Source organism: Saimiri boliviensis, chromosome 5, assembly GCF_048565385.1.
Source record: "Saimiri boliviensis isolate mSaiBol1 chromosome 5, mSaiBol1.pri, whole genome shotgun sequence".
NCBI lineage: Eukaryota > Metazoa > Chordata > Mammalia > Primates > Cebidae > Saimiri > Saimiri boliviensis.
In genome coordinates this window covers 137,276,519-137,299,734 of record NC_133453.1, presented here as the reverse complement: position 1 = coordinate 137,299,734, position 23,216 = coordinate 137,276,519, and the positions used below count along the sequence as shown (strand labels likewise).

The 23,216-nt window shown below is 51.0% G+C and overlaps 1 protein-coding gene across 4 annotated transcripts in view; it reads left to right on the top strand.

The window, feature by feature from the left end:
- The first annotated feature begins 1,047 nt into the window (after window positions 1–1,047).
- The window catches only part of RGMA (repulsive guidance molecule BMP co-receptor a), a 44,030-nt gene continuing 21,861 nt past the window's right edge, over window positions 1,048–23,216 (top strand). The window contains exons 1-2 of one of the 4 annotated variants that reach the window (XM_010349424.3): window positions 1,048–1,064; window positions 19,261–19,376. In XM_010349424.3, the coding sequence (XP_010347726.1) occupies window positions 19,295–19,376 (82 nt within the window). In that variant the 5' untranslated portion in view covers window positions 1,048–1,064; window positions 19,261–19,294. Of the gene's footprint in view, window positions 1,065–1,194; window positions 1,300–1,584; window positions 1,932–2,491; window positions 2,578–19,260; window positions 19,377–23,216 lie in introns of those variants that run through there. The other 3 variants (XM_010349420.3, XM_039479993.2, XM_010349414.3) reach the window with 3 other exon arrangements.

Genomic DNA, 23,216 nt, shown 5'->3' with positions numbered 1-23,216 from the left:
GGGTGGTGAAGATGTTGGAGCTGAGCTACGAAAGATGAAGATGGGCCGGGCGTCGTGGCTCATGCCTGTAATCTCAGCACTCTGGGAGGCCGAGACAGGTGGATCATGAGGTCAGGAGTTCAAGACCAGCCTGGCCAAAATGGTGAAACCTCGTCTCCACTAAAAATACAAAAATTAGCTGGGCATGGTGGTGGTGCCTGTAATCCCAGCTACTTGGGAGGCTGAGGCAGTGAATTGCTTGAAACTGGGAGATGGAGGTTGCAGTGAGCCAAGATTACACCACTGCACTCCAGCCTAGGTGACAGAGTGAGACTCCTTCTCAAAAAGAAAGATGAAGAAATTGGTTATTCACTAAAAGTTAGGGCACAGAATGTTAAGAAGATACACACACACACACCCTAATATTCATAGATAGGGAAACTGAGGCCCAGCAGAGCTAGGTGACTTGCTAATTCTAGAAACCCATACCCAATCCCTTCCTGATCAATCACTTATTTATATCCCAGCTGTAGATTATCCAAATACACTTGACAAATAAGATGGGGAATATTGAGTTAAAACCACATCTCTCAAGACCACACGCATAAATAACGATCGTGCTTTAATGTGGACGATACCTTTTCATTTTGCGAATTCAGAGTTCTCATCATATCAAAATTCAAGACAGTTTGTTCTGTAAGAAGGGGAAGGTCGTAACCCTGTCTAGAATGTACTGGCAAATCTCTCTAACCGTGCAGTGCTAATCTGGGCCTGAGCTGTGTAACCAGACTGATCTCACGCTCCAGCTAGGGCTTCAGAGGCACACATGGCGATTGGATGGCTCTGGGCTGCCTCGCAGCAGGGGTCCTTGGGCTCCCGGAGCCCCTGGGGATTTACTGCTCCCGACGTGGATGTGTTTTCGCCAATGTGTGCAAGCGCTGAATGTTGAAAACATTCTTTTGAAAAGCCCAGGAGATTCCACTTGCAGTCTGTGCGTGTGCATGTAAAAGCGCAGAGCTGGGAAGAACCGCGGCGGCGCACACTCCGCCCGAAGGTGACCTCTGGGAGCCGCGGCCGTGGGAGGGGTAAGGTCTGCTTTTCACTCTAGATAGTACTGAGTTATGTCAAATTGCACGCAAGAACGTATTCGTGTGTTAGCATGTAATACATATGTATGAGTTTGCTCAAGAAGATTCTTCAACAACAAAATCACAACAGAACAAAGGTGCGCCTACGTGGAGCGCAACAGCGTTTGCCTCGATGCAGCCGCCTTCTCCCGAAAGCTCAGCGGAACTCCCCCGGACCACCGCCCAGCTGAAGGTGGGCACTGCGCGCTCCACGGCAGCCGCGCGCGGGGATCGGGAAGTTGGAGGCGCCCGCGCCCCCGAACCCACCCAAGCCTTCAGGAGTCCTGCCTGGGCGGCGGGCGCCCTCCACACCCACCCAGCCCGGGCGGACGCGGGAGGGTGGGGCCGCCGCGGGGAGGAGCCACCCGAGCCCGCCCCCCGCCCCTCTCCGCCGGCCCCGCCCGCGCGCCCCCCGCCCGCGGCCCCGGGCGCCCGGCCCGCCCCCTCCCCTCCGCGCGCAAACGAACCTCGCGACGCCGCGCTGTGCGGCGGGCGGGGGCCGGGCGAGGGAGGGGACGGGCCACGGACGCCCCACTCTGCAGTTGCCTCCCGAGCGCTGGCCGCGCCGCCAGAGCCGCGGGGCCCGGAACGCACTGGCCGTTTGCTCCCGGGCCGGCTTCTCCAGGCGCTCGCAGCATGCAGCCCGGGAGCAGGAGGCGCGCCCCGAGCCGCCGCTAAGCCGGCCGGGGCGGCGGGGACCTGCGCCAGCCGAGCCCCTCCCACCTCGCCCCGGGGCAGACGAGCGGCGCCCCGGCACCCCGTCTTCGCCCGCAGCCCCGCCAACGCCACCGCCCGCGGGCCGCAGGGTCTCATGCAGCCGCCAAGGTAAGCGCGGGCCGGGCGTCGGGCGGCCCCGGCTCTGACATCCCCGAGACGCCGCCGGCACTTGCCGGGGCCCCGGCGCTGCTTCGGTCTCCGCCAGCCCCGCGTCTCATCTCGCTCCCATCTTGCCCACATTTGGAGCTTTGCTGCGCCTCGGTCGCTCTAGCGCTTGGCAGCAGGAAAGTTTTTGTGGTTTGGTGTTTGTTCTTTTTTCCTAAAATACTCTTCCCCCGGGCAGCCGCCAGCGCGCGTGGTTGGGCAGACCCGGCACACGTCCTTTCCACCGTGTGCGGGCTGGGAGCTCCCTCCCTCCTCTCGGCCCGCGGAGCCCCAGACCGAGCCGGCCACCCGGCTGTCCCGCCGTGAACCCCCATTGGCCCGCGCCTCCCGGGCCCCCGCCTCCCGCCTCCCGCCCGACGCCCGGCTGCTGAGCTGCAGGACGAGCGCCTGCCCTCGGGGCCGTCGGCGCAGTGCACGGCGTGGGCTCCCGTCCCGACGGCCCCTGGTCTGGGCGCGCCGGCGCACGGGAAGGTGCGGCTCCTGGGGTGAGGGCTGAGGATGCCCATGGCCAAGCGGCCCCGGCGTTCCTAAGTGGACGGGTGCACGCGGCGACGACTCGGCGCCGGCCCGCGCCGCAGCTCAACCCAGGGTACAAGCCGGGGGGCAAGGGGGACAGGTGTATTTAGGGGGAGAGCCGGCGGGGGAACGCTCGGGTGCAATTCGGGATTGTGTCTTATTAACGTAATTGTATTAGACTTGCTCGGAGGTGGAAGCAGTTCTCCCAAATTGCGATTTTAATGGGAGCCCGTGAGCTGCTATTTCGCGGCGTGGTTTAGCGAGGCGTTGGGTGGTATCGATTTTCTAAATTGGCGTCTCGCGGGCGGAGTAGGGGAAGGGGCGCCATCTAGCGGAGGTGGTGAGCCGTGCATTCCTCTCGGGCTGCGAAGTTGGGGGTTCTCGAGGTCTCCTGCACCAGGTTGGGGGCGCGAGCCGGCCCTCGCGTCCGGGTTGGAGGCTGCAGCAGCTCTCCGAGTACCGACCGTACCAGGGAGAGCCCCTACGTCCCGAGCTGAGCACGAGCTCAGGGAACGAAATTGCGGGTGGTGGTGAGTGGCGTGCTGTCACCTAAAGGAGCTCCATCACTTTCTCCATCTGGGTTTAGACTCTTACAGGAAACATAACACAGAACGTTACCTGCTGTAACAAGACGCCCCTTTCTCGGGTATCTGGGGCAGAGAGCTTGAAAACTAATGCACAGACCTCCCTCTTCTCCTGTGCGTCACAGACAGGTGATTTTTTGGGTGGCTTTAAAAAGACGAGCCATGACCCCTAGAAAAGAGAGTGGCTGTGCCCCGAAGGGCAGCAGCAGAACTGGGAGAGGGTCTCCCGCCCATCTGTACAGGAACGGAATAGTATACCCACACTGGCTTTTTTTTTTTTCTTTTTGCACATGCAAAAAAGGGGTTTCTTGCTGTTAGCACAGCAAGTGACAAGCAAGCCCCCTTCACAGGGACATGGTCTCCAATGAGTAACTGGTGGATGGCAAGTCGTGCAGACAAAGGCTCTGGGTGGGGCACCCACACATCCAGGCGGGCTCCACTTTCTCTGTGGCTGGTTTTTGCTGCCACCTTCCAGGCCAGCTAATATATCAGCAGTGAGCTGGGTTCATCCTGTTCTGAAGGGCACACTGGCCCCTTGAGGAGCAGGGCTGTGGTCTACTGCAGTACACCCTCGAGACTCTGGGCCAGGTGTCTCCAAACTGCGGCCCCCTGAGGCCATTTATCCAGCCCCTCGCCGCATTTCAGGAAGGGGCACCTCTTTCATTGGTGGTCAGTGAGAGGAGCACAGTATGTGGCGGCCCTCCAACGGTCTGAGGGACAGTGAGCTGGCCCCCTGTGTAAAAAGTTTGGGGACTCCTGCTCTGGGCCGTGGTGGTACTGAAAGAGGTCCTAGCCTTCTTTTTTCAAGTGCCCTGCTTCCATTATTTCCCTCCCAGGTGTCAGACAGGTACTTAGGCTCGAAATAGACATATGAAATGGTGGGTGGCTGGTCTGCCCCCTCATGTTATCTCAAACAGTGTCTCCATTGGTAGGTATTTATTTCATCAGGAGACTTGTAACCGACAGGGTCTTAGAGTAACTTGGCATCTCATTCAAGGAGGGCACCTTTGACTTTTGCTAAGAAACCTCTGTCTGCTTTCTCTTTTTACAAACCTCTCCCAAAGAATGACTTGCTGCTTCCCAATGTGTGTAATAATAACGAATGAAGGCACAGGAGTCTCCTGTTTAGAGTCCCGTGCTCTTCAGCAGCCCTCTGAGAGGCCAAACACGAGAAAGAATTCTTAGATGAGCAGTTGCAAAATGAAATGAATAGGAACTGAGCATCCCTGACACTGGGACAGGGAGTTTTTCAGTCACTCTCCCAGGGATGCTTGCTGCTCCCAGGAGGCAGGCAGGAACGGGTGCTGGTATTTTCAGTTTCTCAGAAGAAACCGATGTCCAGAAAGGAGAAGGGATAGGGCCAGGGTTCTGTGAATCTAAAGTGCTTCCCCACCCACCCCCCACAACCTTGCTACCAAATGAATTAAGTTCTAGCGCTTGTTTTTACCAAGTATGGTCGCAAAATCTGTTCCTGCTTTGAGGTATGCAGTATAGAAATGAAAGGAGGCATGGTCACCGATCTGTCAAGCCTGCCATCCAGGGAAAGAGACAGGACGTATCCAAATGCAATAGAGCAGAAACATGCAAGGATTATCTGAAAGCAGTGCAGGCTAATTGGAATGTGTTCTGTGAAATGAAATGACACTAGTCCTTACAAGTAATTATTCTGGAACCTGACTTATAATATCCCAAAGGTACGTTTAGTTAACTTGTATCTGTGGTGTTCCTCTGGCTCTTTAAGGGAATGGCTTTGCTTCGATTATTTAGCCAGTCAACAAGCTTAACTGAACATAAATTTAACCTGAAGAAGGGAAGCTGCAGGTTTCCCCCACCTGTCTGGAATCCAGCCCTATCCAAAACACAGGCTCCTCTTTTTCTTATTTTGAGCAAATGACAGCTCAGTTTCAGCCTCTCTGCTCTTAGCAACAGAGCTGTAAAGGAGTAATGAATAGAGCAGTGGAAAAAATTAAGGATTGCCTTACCCAAGTGTGCATCCAAGGCCAGGCAGAAGTCAGTCTCCTTGGTGACAAATGGACAAATGAACTCTACTGAAAGGATACCCAGTTTCTTAGCCAGGTCTGTCCTGTGAGTCGAAGTACTATATCATGTTAGAACCCAGGGGTCAAGAGGCAAGAATGCCTAGTGAGGTGTGAAACTTGACAATTCTTAGGGCAGGAAGAAGGAGTTTTAAAATTGGGGCAGAAATTGACAAAAGAAATGCAAATGTCTTTTATAACCTCAATTTGTACGTCACTGGTAACTGACTAACATAAAAAATGTGCTGCGTACCTACCCAACTTATGAAATGATTATATCCAGATTACTACAGTCAATAATGGAAGTGTAGCCAACAATTTATGCAGAGTGATTACAGAATTGCTGGTTGGATTCACTTCTCGTTTTTCAATTGCTTGTTTAAAGCAGTGCTACAAGATGAAGAACTTCCAGAAAGCAAAATACTGGATTTGCCAGAGCCTGAAAATTAGGCAAAAAGTGTAAAGACTCTGTCAACTATCTGGTCAAAGGACGCCAGTTCTCATAGGTTCGGTGTCTTCCAAAGCAGAGATCAGCAGGTGTGAGTAAAAATGCCCCAAAATTCACTGACTTCTGTCTTGGCAGGACATTTTAGTGGTTACCATCTGTTGTGGCTTCTCCTTATATTTCATTTTTTCATCTTCATGGACTCTAAGATCAAGTTCTTTGTAGCAGCTTGCCCCGGCTGACAGGAACAGTTTGCCTTGTTTCTTGGTAATATTCCGTTCTTCTGTTCTTATAAACAGAGATATTCTGCCTAATTCCTCCGTAAGAGTTTTGGTATTTTATTCTCAGTATCCCTTTCTTCTTGATGGATGCAACCTGTTTTTAATCCTCTGTAGGTATTTTGAAGAATTTTCTCCTCGGTTATGTCTTTAAACAAGGTTAGGTGGAAACATGAAACATACGTACACTGACCCCTGCAGACCTCCTGCACACCCCTCAGATTACTAGTATTGTCAGCCACAGTGCAGGCTCTGCTTTAGAATTCACTACCTAGTTCTGTTTTTACACCTTTCTCAACTGATCTGCACCGTGATGTGTCTCTCCTCTCCAGGCTATTTAAAAACCTCAAGATCAGCCAGTCACGGTGGCTTATGCCTGTAATCCCAGCATTTTGGGAGGCCGAGGCGAGCAGATCACTGAGGTCAGGAGTTCTAGACCAGCCTGGCCAACATGGGGAAACCCCCATCTCTACTAAAAGTATGAAAGTAAGCTGGGTTAGGAGAGCTGCTTGAACCTGGGAGGCAGAGGTTGCAGTGAGCTGAGATTACACCATTGCACTCCAGCCTGGGCAACAAGAGCTAAACTACCTCACACACATGCAAAAAAAAAAAAAATTAGCCAAGTGCCATGGTACATGCCTGTAGTCCCAGCCACTCAGGTGGCTGAGGCAAGAGAATTGCTTGAACCCAGAAGGTAGAGGTTGCAATGAGCCGAGATCATGCCATTGCACTCCAGCCTGGGCAACCAACACAGCCAGACTCCTCAGGGGAAAAAAAAAAAAAAACCAAACATGAGATCCAATTGTTTGAGGTGTTTTCACAAAGTTTGATTCTCTCTATCAAAGTCTGATCCACTTGTAAGACTAAAAGGCCTTTCTGATGAATTTTACCTGTTCAAATGCTCATGTAAAAGAGGCTTGCTCAAAAACGTCTCCTGGGCAAATGCTGGGGCCCTCTGAGTGGCTGAGGAATTTACAGCCAGTGTGCATTTTCAGCACCCGTCAGTGGCAGCCTGAGGAATAGATTGCCGTTGCAAAAACATAGCCACTGGACTCCCACTTCTCCCACAGAGGGTTTTTTTTCTGGTTGTCAGAGCACACAGAAATGCCCATGTCATTCACAGAATCATAAAAATTAGAGTTTCCCCAAGATAATTGGTACTTTGAAAATAATAATTATCATTTGTTTGGAAGTTTTGGTGCCTCGTGCTTTCATTTACATTTTAGTTTCTTATCCTTTATGGAGAGAGGTGGAGTACAAATAAGCGATTTTTGTGTGTGACTGCATTTTCCCACGTGGGCTCCCATTTATTGATAGAAGGGAAGCAAAGCAAAAAGAGAAGCAAAGCGCAGAGGCTGGGCTCACCTGTATTCATGATGACGTTCCCTTCCAGGTCCAACCCTAATAACCCATCACTGCTGAGTTTGGCCAGGTCATTTTGGCCTCTGAACATGAGACTCCTAGGAGTTTATTTTGTTATGTATCAGTCAATGCAGCTAAAGTAGTCTGACATTCAGATTTCAGAATACTGATTTCAAAATGCTTCTCTTGGCTGGACATGGTGGCTCATGCCTATAATTCCAGCACTTTGCGAGGCTGAGGTGGGCCGACTGCTTGAGTTCAGGAGTTCAAGACCAGCCTGGCCAATATAGCGAAACCCCATCTCTACTAAAAACACAAAAATTAGCATGGTGTGGTGGCATGCATCTGTGGTCCCAGCTACTTGACGGGCTGAGGTGGGAGGATCGCTTGAACCTTGGAGGCAGAGGTTGCAATGAGCCATAAGCATGTCCCTGGGCGACAGAGTAAGACCTTGTCCCCAACCCCCACCCCCCCATTTGTTATTTTCTCTGCTAAGGAGCATTTTGAGCAAGTCGATTGCTAAGCTCCAGGTGTCTGACTTCTTCATAAGTAAATGGATGCTATTGGCAGGGACTACTGACTTCAGGCCTGGTGGAGAACATACTGGCCCCAGAGCCTCAGTCACGAGTCAGCACGAGCAAGGCAAACCCAAGTCAAGATGATGCGAGGGCCCTCCCTTTCCGGGTCAGTGACCAGTCTCTAAAGGCAGAAGCCCATCTGGCTTAAAACTTGAGATGCGCCCTGAGTGGCTTGTGGACTGAAAGAACTGCAGTGAATCGATACTGTAGATAGGTGTACCTAAATATCCTCCTGCTGTTTAAGGAAATCTATTTAACTGGCATTTGAAGGCTAAGTCCGCGTAAGTGCCCTATGAATATGTGATCTAAAAAATGCCATTTACCTTCCAAAAGAAACACAGAAACTTCCATAATCTAATTATTTCCATTTCTTCAGTCTCTAGGATGGATGGGGGAGATTCAGGGACATTTTTCTTTTCTTAAAACATTTTTGGGCCGGGCATGGTGGCTCACGCCTGTAATCCCAGCACTTTGGGAGGCCGAGGCGGGCAGATCACGACATCAAGAGATCGAGACCATCCTGGTCAACATGGTGAAACCCCGCCTCTACTAAAAATACAAAAAATTAGCTGGGCACCGTGACACGTGCCTGTAATCCCAGCTACTCAGGAGGCTGAGGCAGGAGAATTGCCTGAACCCAGGAGGCGGAAGTTGCGGTGAGCCGAGATCGCGCCATTGCACTCCAGCCTGGGTAACAAGAGCGAGACTCCATCTCAAAAAAAAAAAAAGTTTTTATATTTGTGTTAATGTGTGGAAAACAGTACATCTCTAAACACATTTCCATTTCTAATGTATGATCCGTCGTTATACATGTGGGCATATTATTGGACTGACAGAAATAAACCCTGGGTGAAGATGAGAAGTAGCTGTGGGGAAAGACGGCCTTTGGCATCTCACGACCTGGGTTTGAGCCTCTGCACGGCTACCTGTATTTATAGTCCTGCAACAAGATGCACAAATGATCTGTCTCATTTGTGAAATGGAAATGGCTGTGCCCATTGCATAGTTAAGATGACAACACTATGGTTACATGGAGTTTTTTTCAAGTAGGTGCTCATTAGGCGTCAAGTATAACTGAAAATAAACTTAAAACCCACCTCTAGAACTTGAGGTTATCCAGGAGTCCTTGCAGAACTCTGCAGAGCTCCCCCAAGCGCCTATACATATAACAGCTCTAGCAGAATCTGACACAGAGTAGATTACATAGGCACTATTGTAATCCAAACAACGGTTCCCTATCCATGACCTAAAACGAATATTGGCATCTGCTTATCAACACTTACTGTAAGCCAGGCACCTGTTCTAAGTGGGTTATTATTATATTAACTCATTTAATCCTCACAACAATCTTTTGATAGAGCTGCAGATAGATCCCCATTTTATTTTTATTTTTTTTTTATTTTTTGAGACAAAGTCTCATTCTGTCACCAGACGCCAGGCTGGAGTGCAGTGGCGTGTTCTCGGCTCACTGCAACCTTCCCCTCCCAGGTTCAGGCAATTCTCCTGCGTTAGCCTCCCAAGTAGCTGGGACTACAGGCGAACGCCACCATGCCCAGATAATTTTTGTATTTTTAGTAGAGACGGGGTTTCACTCTGTTGGCCAGGATGGTCTTGATCTCTTGACCTCGTGATCCACCTGCCTCAGCCTCCCCAAGTGCTGTGATTACAGGCGTGAGCCACCGCACCCAGCCAAGATCCCCATCTCACAGATGAAATAACAGATCTAGGTAGTCTGTGTTCACACAGCATGTTCTTAGCCAGCATGCTGTTTTGCCTCTGTATTGTAAAGGTGAAGAAATTCTGTCAGCCTCTGACAAATTTAAGAAAGAAAAACAATGGTGGAAGAGAATGTCACATAAGGTGACACATTTGTTCTCTCTGGATTGGCACTTTTCCCCATCTCGCATCAGCTGGGGATCGTTTCTATTTCAGCCTTGCTTAGCCATTCTAAACAGTTTTGAATTTGATGAACAACTTGGTTACCTGTTCCTATTGCTAAATGTCTATGGTATTTGTGCTTGGCACTCAATTATTCATTAATCCAAATACTACAGCCTTCTGTTGGTTGAGATAGAGACACAGACTCACTGTCGGTTCAGACAGTTGCCATTTGGTGGATAAATGCTTCCAAGCCAGTTCTCCTCCCAAGAACTTACCGGAATGGGGAGACGTCAGCACTGTGTGGTCTGTTCTTTTATGGGAACCTGGTGTGTCTTATGTATGCATACCCAAAAGCTGCCTTAAAACCTCGGGTGGCTGCTAAATGTTTCTAAGGTGTGGTTTCAAGTATACCGTAGTATTGTTGGGGATTAGTACTGAATTTCATCCTGACACTACAGCATAAAAATGTCACTCTTCAAATGACATTGCCTATGCGCTTAGCCACATTTTCACCTGGGGACTACAGAAGTGTTACAGATGAAGCCTCAGAATGGCTTCTCACAATCAGTTGTGGGCAAGGCCAGTTAGTTACAAGCCAGCATCAATTCACCGGAAACAGGACTCTGGAGCTTGCAGATCTCCTGGGGCAGCCAGGCTGTGATTCTGCAGATTGAGAAGCTGAGGGGCCAGAGATAGGCCGGGGCATGGTGCCACACAGCTGGCGTTAAGACCGCGCAATTCCCAGGTCTCTGTCTTTCCCCATACTCACTGGCAGCGTCTTGAAGCTTTCCCTCTCAACACTGTCAATTAAGCAATTCATAAATTCTATTTTGCTTTTGTACTGGGTTTTGCAGGCAGAAGAGTTTGCAAACTTATAGAACAGTTAGTAGGCATGATACGGAGTCTCAGACAAGAATTTTAGAAAGAAATCAGTGGTTTGGGAGGTAGGGGGAGACTTGCATTAAGAAATTGTAGTTATACACCAGTTTATAGTCTCAGTAGGAAGAAATGGGAGAAGTAGAGAGAAAAGCAACATGACTGCTCCAGGAGGTTACTGAGAATATGGGAAGTGGAGAAGGCCAGGTGTGGAAGAAGGAAAGAGAATGGTACATCCAAATGCCACAGAAGGGCGCCCATGGGAACTGCTGGCAGCCCGTCAGGAAGACTCCAGCCCATCCTGAACGGAGTCTGAGGCAACAGAGGCCAAAGGGAGCACAGAGGGAGTCCTTGCTGTTCAGAGCAAGAGGATGGAGTAGGGTTAGGAGAGGCAGAAAAAACAAAAAGCCCCATGGCTGGGAAGCGGCTGTGATCCTATCAGAGGTGGCCTGGCAGCTGGAGATCACCCAGACCTGCCCTAACCTCACTGTCACCAAGCAGGCTCGGTGACCTCAAGCAGGTTAATTACCTTCTGCAGCGTAAGTGTGGGTAAATGTGCCAAAACACCATCTCTACAAAAAATACCAAAAAATGACCCAGGTGTGGTGGTGTGTGCACCTGTGGTCGCAGCTACTCAAGAGGCTGAGGAGGATCGCTTGAACCCAGGAGGTTGAGGCAGCAGTGAGCCATGATTGTGCCATGCTACTCCAGCCTGGTCTCAAAAAAAAAAAGTTAAACATTAAAAACCCATTAAAATATTGGAAGAAAATCCAACACTTGGTCATCTTTGGTAATTTTTTTTTTTTTTTTTTTTTTGAGACAGTTTCGCTCTTGTTACCCAGGCTGGAGTGCAATGGCGCAATCTCGGCTCACCGCAACCTCCGCCTCCTGGGTTCAGGCAATTCTCCTGCCCCGGCCTCCTGAGTAGCTGGGATTACAGGCACGCACCACCATGCCCAGCTAATTTTTTGTATTTTAGTAGAGACGGGGTTTCACCATGTTGACCAGGATGGTCTCGATCTCTTGACCTCGTGATCCACCCGCCTCGGCCTCCCAAAGTGCTGGGATTACAGGCTTGAGCCACTGCGCCCGGCTCTTTGGTAATTTTTTAAATGAAAAATTTTAATTTTGGTAAAATGTTTAAATGTTTGGTAGTTTTTTCTTCTCAGTAATTGTGTCTTAATTACCAGGAAGTGTCCCTCATGGTGAGGGAAGGCGCATCAAAGCCCAGGTGATGCTCTTTACGTAGAGAGGAAGGAAGCCTCAGGTAATGCAGATGGCAGGAACAGCCTCCTAGCCAAATGTGCAGCTGGCCTTCCATGTGGCACCTGTGTCCACGGGCATGGCTGCTGTGCCTCCCGCCCACCAGGGGAGCCCACCCTCCCTAGGAAGGGTCATTTTAAATAGCCACTTTTGCAGAATATATACTACGAAGTATTATCTTGAAGCACACTTTAAAGTCTCAATTAGCCAAACGAAGCACAGTATATTTTCTAAAAAGAGAACATGAAACCCAACCAATCTATCAGCATTCTTTAAGGAGTCAGAAACAGGCCTGGAGACAAGGGAGAAACCCAGGATGAATTCTGTTTAGACTTTCAAAATTCCTTCTGACAAAGTTCCACCCCAAAGGTCATTTACAACAGTAAGTCTCTACAGCACTGTGGGGTGGGGTGGGGGGGGACTGCTGGGGATCAGAATTATCCTTATAGACAAGAAATAAAAAATAGGATAAAGAGGTACTTTTCTGGATGAAGAATTATTAACAGTGAGGATGCCCCAGGATGGTGGGCGCACCCAGACTTAGTTTAAATTTACATGGATTATCCGAAGCGGGGAAAGCTCAGATGGTTTTGGGCTTTTGGGATGAAATGAAGGCTATGCAGAAATGGCAAACAAATGGTGATTAACGGCAGGATGAGCTTAGGAGTTAGCAAGAAAATGCATATTAAGCTTTTGCAGGCGCAACTCTGTTAATGCACTTATGAGAACATAATCCAAATTACAAGAAAATGGACTTTGTCCAGTCTGTTTATAACCATGGAAGAGGATCCTTGGGGTCTTTGCAAAATGTTTGTTTGCTACAGGCCACTCAGGACTCAGTGTTCAGAAAATGCTAAAATACTATCAGAAATTATACTGGGGTCGGATGCTGTGGCTCACGCCTGTAATCCCAGCACTTTGGGAGGCTGAGGCGGGCAGATCATCCGAGGTCAGGAGTTTGAGATCAGCCTGGCCAACACGGTGAAACCTCATCTCTACTAAAATACAAAAATTAGCTGGGCATGGTGGCAGGCAGCTGTAACCCCAGCTTCTCAGGAGGCTGAGGCAGGAGAACTGCTTGAACCCAGGAGGCAGAGGATGCAGTGAGCCAAGATCGCACCCCTGCACTTGGGCCTGGGTGACAAAGTGAGGCTCTGTCCCCCCCACCCCACCCCCAAAAAAAGAAATGATACTGGAAAACAAGCGAAAACTAGTATTCTTCCTGGACTCTACCCACACCTGCCAGTTGTATTCTCTTCCCCTTGATAAAAATATGTCGGAACTGCAGAAGGTGAGCGATGGAATCACCTGAACTTCTTCGCAAGAGGCTGGGCTGCTTTGTACCTCCAGGGTTTTAGTGTGGAAAGATAAAGCCAGAAAGATGATATGATGAAAGTCTATACAACCTTGAAGGTTACGGGGAGAGAGAACAAGGACTGATTCATCAAATCTGAGATGACTGGGCCCCAGGGTAGCCCTTAAAGTTTGAAAGCCGAATTTGAGGGAGAAATTAAAACTAAGGATCAGGTCGGGGGCAGTGGCTCAGGCCCGTAATCCCAGCACTCTGGGAGGCTAAGATGGGCAGATAATGAGGTCAGGAGTTGAAGACCATCCTGGCCAACATGGTGAAACTCCATCTCTACTAAAAATACAAAAATCAGCCAGGTGTGATGGTGTGTGCCTATAATCCCAGCTACTCGGGAGGCTGAGGCAGGAGAATCACTTGAACCCAGGAGGTGAAGGTTGCAGTGAGCCGAGATTGTGCAGTGAGCGAGATTCTGTCTCAAATAAATAAATGGATGGATGGATGGATGGATGGATCCGTTTCTGCACTCTGAGTTGTAAATTGGAGCAACTCAGTTCCTCAAGACATAGTCTAGACAAAGATTTTTCAACACGTAGGGGAATGGGAGGATGCTCAAGAAATGTTGTCAAATTCGTGGCCAGTAAATGAATGGTGGGTTGAGAGCCTAACATATCCCTACGCTTGCCAGGCTGGCAAAAATACCTGGGACCAGTGTTGGGTCATTTCCTCCATATTAGGGTTCTGTTAATGAGAGAAATCTATATCACTCTAGTTTCAGCAAAATAAGGAATTTTGTCAGCTTCCAAAGCTGGAAGAGGTACTAGGGTAGCTCACAGGAGCTCTGGACGAGCTGCAGGGGGTCACATGCTGAAGAGTGGCTTGGGGAGGGTTAGCCTAAATAAATCTTTGCCACACCCCAAAAGCTCACCAGATAAAATATAACTTAAGTAAAAATAAGATGTCAGTTGGGCACAACGGCTCAGACCTGTAATCCCAGCACTTTGTGAGGCAAAGGCAGGTAGATTACTTCAGCCCAGGAGTTTGAGACCAGCCTGGCCAACATGGTAAAACCCTGTCTCTTGGCCAGGTGCGGTGGCTCAAGCCTGTAATCCCAGCACTTTGGGAGGCCGAGGCGGGTGGATCACGAGGTCAAGAGATCGAGACCATCCTGGTCCACATGGTGAAACCCCATCTCTACTAAAAATACAAAAAATTAGCTGGGCATGGTGGTGCGTGCCTGTAATCCCAGCTACTCAGGAGGCTGAGGCAGGAGAATTGCCTGAACCCAGGAGGCGGAGGTTGCGGCGAGCCGAGATCGCACCATTGCACTCCAGCCTGGGTAACAAGAGCGAAACTCCGTCTCAAAAAAAAAAAAAAAAAAAAAAAAAACCTGTCTCTAGGAAAAATATGTAGTGGCACGTGCCTGTGATTACAGCTACTCAGGAGGCTGAGATACAAGAATTGATTGAACTGAGGAGGTGGAGGTTGCAGTGAGCCAAGGTCACACCACTGCGCTCCAGCCTACTGGGCCACTGGGCAGCTGTGTGTGTCTGTCTGTCTCTCTCTCTCTCTCTCTCTCTCTCTCTCTTTCTCTCTCTTTCTCTCTCTCTCTCTCTCGCGCACACACACACACACATACACACACACACACAGTATGTCAGGTCCACAAATGCTGCCTCAACTACTAACACTCATAAACCCTCACCCTCCCACAGGACTGCTGTCCTAGACCCATCCTGTGTTGGAATCGGACCAGAACTGAAGCTGCTTCTGTAGCAGCAATCTCGGAAAAGATTCTGATTGGTTCACCTCAAGTCACTTGCAATTACTGTTTTATTGAAAGTATTTGTTAGGTAACTTGTCTTGCCTTGACTTTAAGCCCAAGGGGCAGAAACTGACTGACCTGGGTCTTCTGTGCACCTGCCAGCAGCAAGGACGGCATGGGCCTGAGCCTGATAGAACTTACAAACCCAGCTATTCCCCTAGACATGAGTCGTCCAGGGGAGTGCCTGAAAAATGCTGATGCCCAGGCTCTACCCACCCAGAGATTCAGATTAGCTGCCTTGGGCAGATTCAGATTAGAGGGCCTGGGCACCTCTAATCTTTTGAAGTCTCCCACAGTGGTCTCCCAAAAGAGTAAATCCCTCCCCATCTCGAGGCTTTGGGTAGGGCCCCCACGTGTTTCACAGGCTCCCCCAAGCTCGTTGCTCCCGTTTCTGCAGCTTTACCTCTTCCTGCTACAGCTGTGCTTCAGCCTTTGCAGATTCTCAGGCAAAGCACACCTTGTTCCTGGCACACTTGGTTCCTTCTGCCTGGAATTCTCCCCCTGCCACCCCGTCCCTTGCCCATCATCTTCCCGTGGCACACTCCTGCACCAGGAAAGCCTCCCCGCACCCCAGGCTGGGCTGGAGGCCCTGGCCCGTGTTCTGTGTCTCCCCTGTCAGAGTCGCCGTTATGCTTTATTGAAAGTGATTGTTAAGGAATCTGTCTCGCCTTGACTTTAAAGCCCGGTGCGGACTCGCTCACCACCGTTGGAATGAATGGCACACACAGCACGCCAAGCACAGAGTTCAGTGTGTTCGGCTTGGCATTTATTAGCCATTTATTGGGTGAGCACATAAGCTCTCTCAGCCTCAGTTTCTTCATCTGCAAAATGAGGATTATAATAGAACCTTCCTTAGCTGAAAGTGTCTAGACATGTAAAGTGCTTAGCTGGCACCTGACACAATGTAAAAACACATCCAAATGTTAGCCATCATTTTGAAAGACACCACCTTTTTGGCAAAGGTCATTCACTCACCTTTCCTTTACCATTTATTTTTCCTCTATTATCTGTTTCTACCAGCAAGTCAGAAGTAGGGACTGTCTTATTTATTTATTTATTTATTTAATCTTTTTCTTTTTTTTTTTTTGAGACGAGTCTCACCCTGTCACCCAGGCTGGAGTACAATGGCATAATCTCTGCTCACTGCAACCTCTGCCTCCCTGTCCTGCCTCAGCCTCCCGAGTAGCTGGGACTACAGGTGTCTGCCAGCACACCCAGCTAATTTTTTAATCTCTAATGTAGTAGAGATGGGTTTCACCATGTTGGGCAGGCTGGTCTCAAACTCCTGACCTCGTGATCTGCCTACCTCAGCCTCCCAAAGTGCTGGGATTACAGGTCTGAGCCACCACACCCAGCCTGTTTATTTCTTTATCTCCCAGTGACTAGCCTGCTGTGGGTCCTGGATTTGTATTTGATGACCCAGGCCCTAGATTTGAGAACACTCTGTTCGCACCCAAAAGCAGGCAGAGTTAGATCCCCTGACTATCACTGCCCCTGGGAGGGCTTCAGCCTTACGCAGAATCCTTTCTTTCAGAAGCCCCTTGACCCCTTTACCCCCATCAAATAGCTACCCCCAGAGTGGAGAAGGAGCGAAGGTGGAGGTGGGTGCTCCTCAGCCAGGGGTCTCCACAGCCAGAGCTGAAGAAAGGCCGAAAGAGTCATGCATGAGGGTGTCTCTCCCCAGGTCTAAGCTATAGCCTAGGGACACCACATACTTGGGTAGACTGTGGAGCTATTTGAAGTCAACTACACTTTTGAGTTCAATGAGTTTCTATGGCAATGGAGTGCTGAGTTCTCAAATCTATGGTTGTAGGAATTTTTTATTCCTGCGGAGAGTTGGGGGGTTGCTGAAAGGTTGGTTTGGCCAGTGTAGACAGATTCCTAAAGGTCAACACAACCCCACACTGCTCTCATCGGGGCTAGATTTCTCATGATAAACTCTTTGATGGCCAGCTCCCGACTTTGAAGATGTCCAAATCCAGCCTCCTCAAGTGGGGGGGCGGGGGGAAGTCCTTTGCATCCCTTTACCAAATTACTTGCTCATTCCATCAGACTGGGGTCTCCTAAAATGGCAGCCAGTCCCCCGGCAAGGACACCGGAACTCCCATGGCCTGGGGCCTCTTCAAGTTCCATTCAGTTGTAGTCTTGGAGTGACAAGATTATCAGCCCGATCCTTACAGATGAAGAAACTGAAATGTAAAAAGTCCACTCTTGGGCCAGGGGTTAAAAGTCCACTCTTGGGCCAGGGCAGCCCCAGAAGGGCATGATTTCCGGCCTTCTGCACGCTCTGTGGCCTCCGCTGGATCCTGAGCCCTGGTCTCTGACCTGGACGTGCTGCAGTGGTGATGGTGGTTAATTACTGTCCAGGTGGCTTGGAATGCCAGTGATCCCTTCTCTTTAGCAAGAGACTCCAGAACTAGCTCCTGTGAAAGGCAGACTCCAGCAAATCGTGTTAACTGGTGGACCTCAGAGATGAAAAGACCACTCGGTCACCTCTGCGCAGTCTGGCACAGCGCCTGCTCAGTGCCCCGGTGGCCATCTGGTGACCCTGCGGAATAAATTGTGGGTTCAGGCCCCAGGACTGGTCAAGCTTGAAAGGAAGACCAGTTTTGATGCTGGGCTTTCGCTGGGGAAACCGTAGCATTTTGCAGACCCGTTCCTAAAATGAACCCAGGTTTGGAGGAGAAATCATTAGAGCCTGTCAATCTGAGACCTAAATATTTTAGGGAAACAGTGGCACCCCCACTGTAAAGAAGAGTCGTGTCTGGCATTGTGGCCTAAGGAAACAGCAGCTTCGTCTTGCCCTGCTGCACAGCTGGCTGAGGTGCGGTTCCCTTGTGTACCTGTTTAGTGGAAGCCAGGGTCACAGTCTTGCTTCAGAGGTTGTGTCTTCACAGACGCAGAGCCTTCTCCCCTTCCTTCAAAGCTTGCTTCTCTCCACGTGGACTCGGGACCTGCCAGCCAGAGCCCCAGATGCAGCTGCGCCCTGCAGCCTGTGTGGTCCTTGCAGCAGTGAGGACTGTGATAGTTCTAAATTGGATAAAAACCCAGAGGTGTATTTCCCCACCCCCCCCCGGAAGACCCAGATGGGCAGGCTTGGGAGTGAGGTGAGGAGGCTGGTGGGAGGAATTGGTTTGACTGAAAACACTGGCTCAGGCCTATTTGTGTTTCATCCAAAAGGTGTTTCTCAGGGGAAGTTTTTTTGTTTTGTTTTGTTTTGTTTTGTTTTTGATAGTTGCCAGTCCCTTAAATATCACAAGGGAGCAGAACTGCAGGGCCCAGGGAACCTTGAGAAGGAAATGGTTTTTTTCCCAGAAAAATAAGTGACAGAGTTAGGAAAGGTCACCATCCTGAAGCCCTCCCAAGGGCAGCCCTCGGGCCTCGGCGTTGAGCGCGGGACGGTCCGGCCCTGCGCGTCTGGGGGACCGCCGTAGGTACATCTCTTCTGGAGTGGTAGCTGTGCCAGGGTGGCAGGATTAGGCCCACAGTCCCTCGGCTCGGGGGGCGCAGCCAGGACCAATCCTCAGGAAGTAGCGAGGTGCTTGGAGGGGGTGCTGGAGGCCGCTCAAGCTCATCAGGATGGGTGGCCCGGGGCCACGACAGGCGGGAACCTAGAAGTGCGTTAGTAGCTGAGATGCAGAGAGCCATCCTGCCCAGACCCAGACAACTCGGAAGTGGATTTTTCAGCCTCCTGCACCGGAGGCGCGTCTGAGTGAGACGCGTGAGCCGGGGGACGTTGCTGGCCACTTGGGGTCGGCAGTCTGCTTGGAAAGTAGGGCTGGGACCTGTCTCCAAGCATCGTTTTCTAATTGAATTGGATATTTGTAGGGGGGATTAAGGGTGTGCCCTGCCCCCCTCCTGCCCTTGCGAGGCTTGGGCCTCCCAAGGGTGCTGGGCTTGTTTTGCAAGGACAGCCGGCTGGCGTGGAGATGGCGCGAGGGTCGGGGAGCATGCCGCGCCCTCTGATCTAGGGCCGTGGTTTTCCGAGGTCCGAGCGCCGCAGCCGGGCCGCCTGTGTTCGGGCTGGGCCGCCTCCCCCTACCTCTCCAGCTGCGCTGAAACCTGAGCGCGAGGGGGCGTGGCGGGGGCACGGGGCCGCGTCGACATTGGCGGGGAACCGAGTGATGGATGGCGAGGGCGGGGCGCGCGGGGGGCGGGCGCGGATGGGAGAGGGAGACGGGGAGGCGGAGGGGGAGTGCGCCGGGCGCCCGTGGCGGAGGTGGACCGAGCCTCCCGGCTCGCTGCTCCCGCCGGCGGAGCGAGGCTGCCGTTTTTCCGCAGCGTGATTTATTTTCTTCCTTCTTTCTGAACTCTTCTTCCAGGGAGAGGCTAGTGGTAACAGGCCGAGCTGGATGGATGGGTATGGGGAGAGGGGCAGGACGTTCAGCCCTGGGATTCTGGCCGACCCTCGCCTTCCTCCTCTGCAGCTTCCCCGCAGGTAAGGCGCTGCGGTCCCGGGCGCGCGCTGGGCCGGGTCCCTGGGCCGCCCCTCAATGCTGAGCCAGACTTGCGCGAGCGAGTCCGGCCTCAAGTTCCCCTGACTTCGTTCGGACCCCGCCTCCCATTTCCGCGGGTCTTTGTTTCTCGAGCACCCCGTTGAGGGTGCAATGGATGCCTTTGGGGCCCTGGAGGGGGCACCCCGCCCGAGCTGCCGTGAGAAGGAGATGGGTGGGAAGGGGGTGCTGGGAATGCGTCTCCTAGGGGCTCGTTAGAGGGGAGAAGGGGAGGCACGCCCTCGGTGCTGGGACACTCCAGCTCTTCGCCCAGCAGTTTGCAAACCTGCCGGCTGCCTAGAGGTGGAGCCCGGGGCGTCCCTGAGGTCCCAGCCGAGTTCCCGACCGTCCCCCTCCCCAGAGACCTCGTCCCTCTTCCACGCGCTTGGCCACGCAGGGACACCCAGGGACCCGGCTCCAATGAGCTGGTGTTCCTGTTTGATAACCTTCTGCGTCGCCCCCTGTTTGTTTTTATTGTGTCAGAACGGGAGAGAATTTTAGAATTAAAGCTGAAAAAGCCCATCTGTTTCCAATGAATCCCCCATAGTTTTTCACAATGTTTTTGGCAGATCGCTGCTTTCAAATTCCTCCGAGCCCGGACCTCTTGTTTTTGTTGGGGGAAGGGCGACCAGCTCCACAGAGGAGCATTTGTTCCTTCCCAAACGCTCCAGTTTCTTTACTTTTTTTTTTTCCTTTCGGGAGGAGGGAGGAGGGGGGAGGCACGCAACTTAAATCCCCGGACTGTTTTCTTTATGATGTTTCATAAAACTTTATTTCATTTTTGTCATTTGCTGCTCACAGCCTGAAAATGCCAGTTAAGCCCTTTATACCCATTTTTTTTTTTTCTTGCTACAAATGCAGATAAATACAATGTCACTGGCCAAACGGCCCCCCCGACGCAAGGCGGGATCTCCCAGTTCCCAGCCGTTTCCATTGCGCTTGCGGGTTCAGAGGTGTCTTTTTGAAAAAAAATTCAGCTTGCTTCGCTCCACAGCCGGGCGCGGAGCCGCAGCCCCCGCGCACCCCTGAACTTTGCAAGAAAGGACTTGAGTTGAAAGTCGGATTGGGTTGTTTTGTTTTGCTCTTCAGCCAACTGGGTTTCAAGGAACTGGCAAAACTGGGCAGGTCTGGCTCGGCCTGGCTGCGTGTTGGGGCTCCCAGTGGGCGGACCACGCAGACAGTAAACAGTATGGAGCGAGTGATCTGTGTACCCTCTAGCCCCAGCTCTGCTCCTGGCCCCCAGCGCCAGCTCAGCCTTGTGCGTCCAGCTTACCACTGCACCCGAGGACGGTCAGAGATCCTCAATCTGCTTTCTAGACCTGGTTTCCATGAGGCGTGGCTAAGGACGAGGTGTCGGGGAGGGGTCTTGTTACACCCAAAAAGTACTCAGCTTGGAATATCAACACCTCCACAGGGGTCAGACAGCAGGGTGCCCTCTCCCCACCCCCCAGCGTGTTTAAAAGACAGTTTCTCCACCTCAAGAGTCCGGCTGAAAAGGCCAATTTGGTTTCCTCCCAAGAATTCAGATTAAAAATAAAAATCACCCTCTTGTTGAAAAAGAAGTCCCCCTTTCGGAAAAGCAGGAGTTTGCAATCTGTGTTTCTCTTGGTTTGGTCTAGATAAAGATCCAGCCCATTGGAAGTTTTATCAGATGGGTTGATAAATGGCTTTTGTCCCTTGGCTGGTGTGGGGGATGTGATCTCAGCTCAAAGCTGAAATTGAGAAGAGGGACTTAGAGGCCCTTAAAACAACACCTTCCCACTCTTAAAGCTGCAGCACTTGTTAACTTTGGGGGCTGGAGAGGAAAGGAAGGCCTGGCAGAAGTTCCCAGAGGTAGGAGGCTGCAGGCCCCAAGTGGTAGTCTTTTCGTTCTTTCTCGATTTATTTCTTCAACTTAAAAATGTGTTGTTAAAGCATCCCGGCATAAGCTGAGCAACACTGGTAGGTTATATAATTCGCAGCCCAAATTCCATCATTTTTGTTTCCAAGAAACCCATTTCTTGTTGGCTTCAAGGCTGGTAACTAAAACCTGGCCGACAGAACTGATAGCTGCTTGCCTGTCATACCAGCTGGCTCATGTTTCTTCTCATTTGAGGGCTTGGCAGCTGTATTTAGTCAGAATTGCCCACCCTACTGAAAACAGCTTCCAGCATCCCCAAACCAAATCAGCTGGGGGCTCCGAAATGTGTGTGCTCTAGAAACGTGGCTCAAAACACAGTTTCTTAAGTAAGGGATGAAATGGGTGATTTCCAGCACAGAAACCATCTCATTCTTTGACCCACTGACCAGGAGAGGGGCCACTTAGGAATACAGTCAGAAAACGTGCAGGTCTGATGGAGAGCAAGGTGGGAGTTAGATAAATAAAGCAAGCCCTGGCAAGTGCAAGGCACCCAGACACACTCGCCTCTCCTCGGAGACAGGTGGAGACTGGCTGGGCAGCTGCGTGAAAGCCTCAGTTTGTTCTGTGCTGGTCAGCTTGAGTGGCTGCCAGGAGTAAGCCCATAGGAGTGCAAATTAGATTGGACGTAGTTATGCGGAGAAAGATGCCTTCACCTCGGCTACACTGAGAGTGTTTGTGTGTTCCGAGTGTTTGTATTTACTGACTCGCTGTGGATGGCCAGCCTACTGTGTTCCTTAGTCACAACTTCTGGAGCCTTCTAACCAAGCCCCTCAGGCAGACCACAGCCCGGTGAAGAGACAGGGCTTCTCCACTGTCACATGGACTGCGAGGGTGTCTGCTCAGATGATTCTTTGGGGGCAGCACAGGCAGACGGTGGCCGCGTCTACCTAGGAAGGGAGGCCAGAAAGGATGCTTAGGAGAGCACTCCACAAGCAGCATCCTACTCAAATCACAGCTAAGAGACGGTTTTTGTGGTTTTGTTTTGTTGAGAGACAGTGTCTCACTCTGTTGCTCAGGCTGGAGTGCAGTGGCACGATCACAGCTCACTGCAACCTCCACCTCCGGGGTTCAAGCAATTCTTCTGCCTCAGCCTCCTGAATAGCTGGGATTACAGGCATGCGCCAGCACACCCAGCTAAGTTTTGTATTTTTAGGAGAGACAGGGTTTCACCCTATCAGCCAGACTGGTCTGACCCGCCGACCTCGGCCTCCCATAGTGCTGGGATTACAGGCGTGAGCCACTGAACCCAGCAACAGATGGCTTTTTAAACTTTGAAGCCACTGTGACTTTTTCATACAAGTTTCTCAGAGACATCTGTCCAGGCACATATTTTGGATATGTCACCGTGCTTGCTGTTCACTGTGTATGAGTCCTGTACTCCAGCATAGTGGTTCTCAAAATGTGGTCCGTGGACCAGCAGCATCGGCCTTCTTTGGGAACCTGTTAGAAATGCAAGTTCTGGTCCCACCATAGACCTATGGAAGCCGATACTCTGGAGCTGGGTCCCTGCAGTGTGTGTTCTAGCAGGTTCTCCGGAGAACTCTGACGCACACTCCAGTTTGAGGATCACTGTTGTGAGAACTGTAGCACTCCAGCCTTTCCTCGTTCCTTCTTTCTTCCCTCTTATACTTTTAAACTGCAGCTGTTTTTGAAACGTTAGTCCTTGGTGGGTAACTAAGGTTTCGGGAGACCAAGGCCCTCTGCAGTGTCCAGGCAGACATCTGTGTTGCTATAGAAATGAGACTTTCTATCAGAGCTGCCATTCAAAAATGCATCGGCCAGGCGAGGTCTACTAAAAATAGAAAAAGTAGCTGGGCGTTGTGGTGGAAGCCCGTAGTCCCAGTCCCAGCTACTCGGGAGGCTGAGGCTGGGGAATCACTTGAAC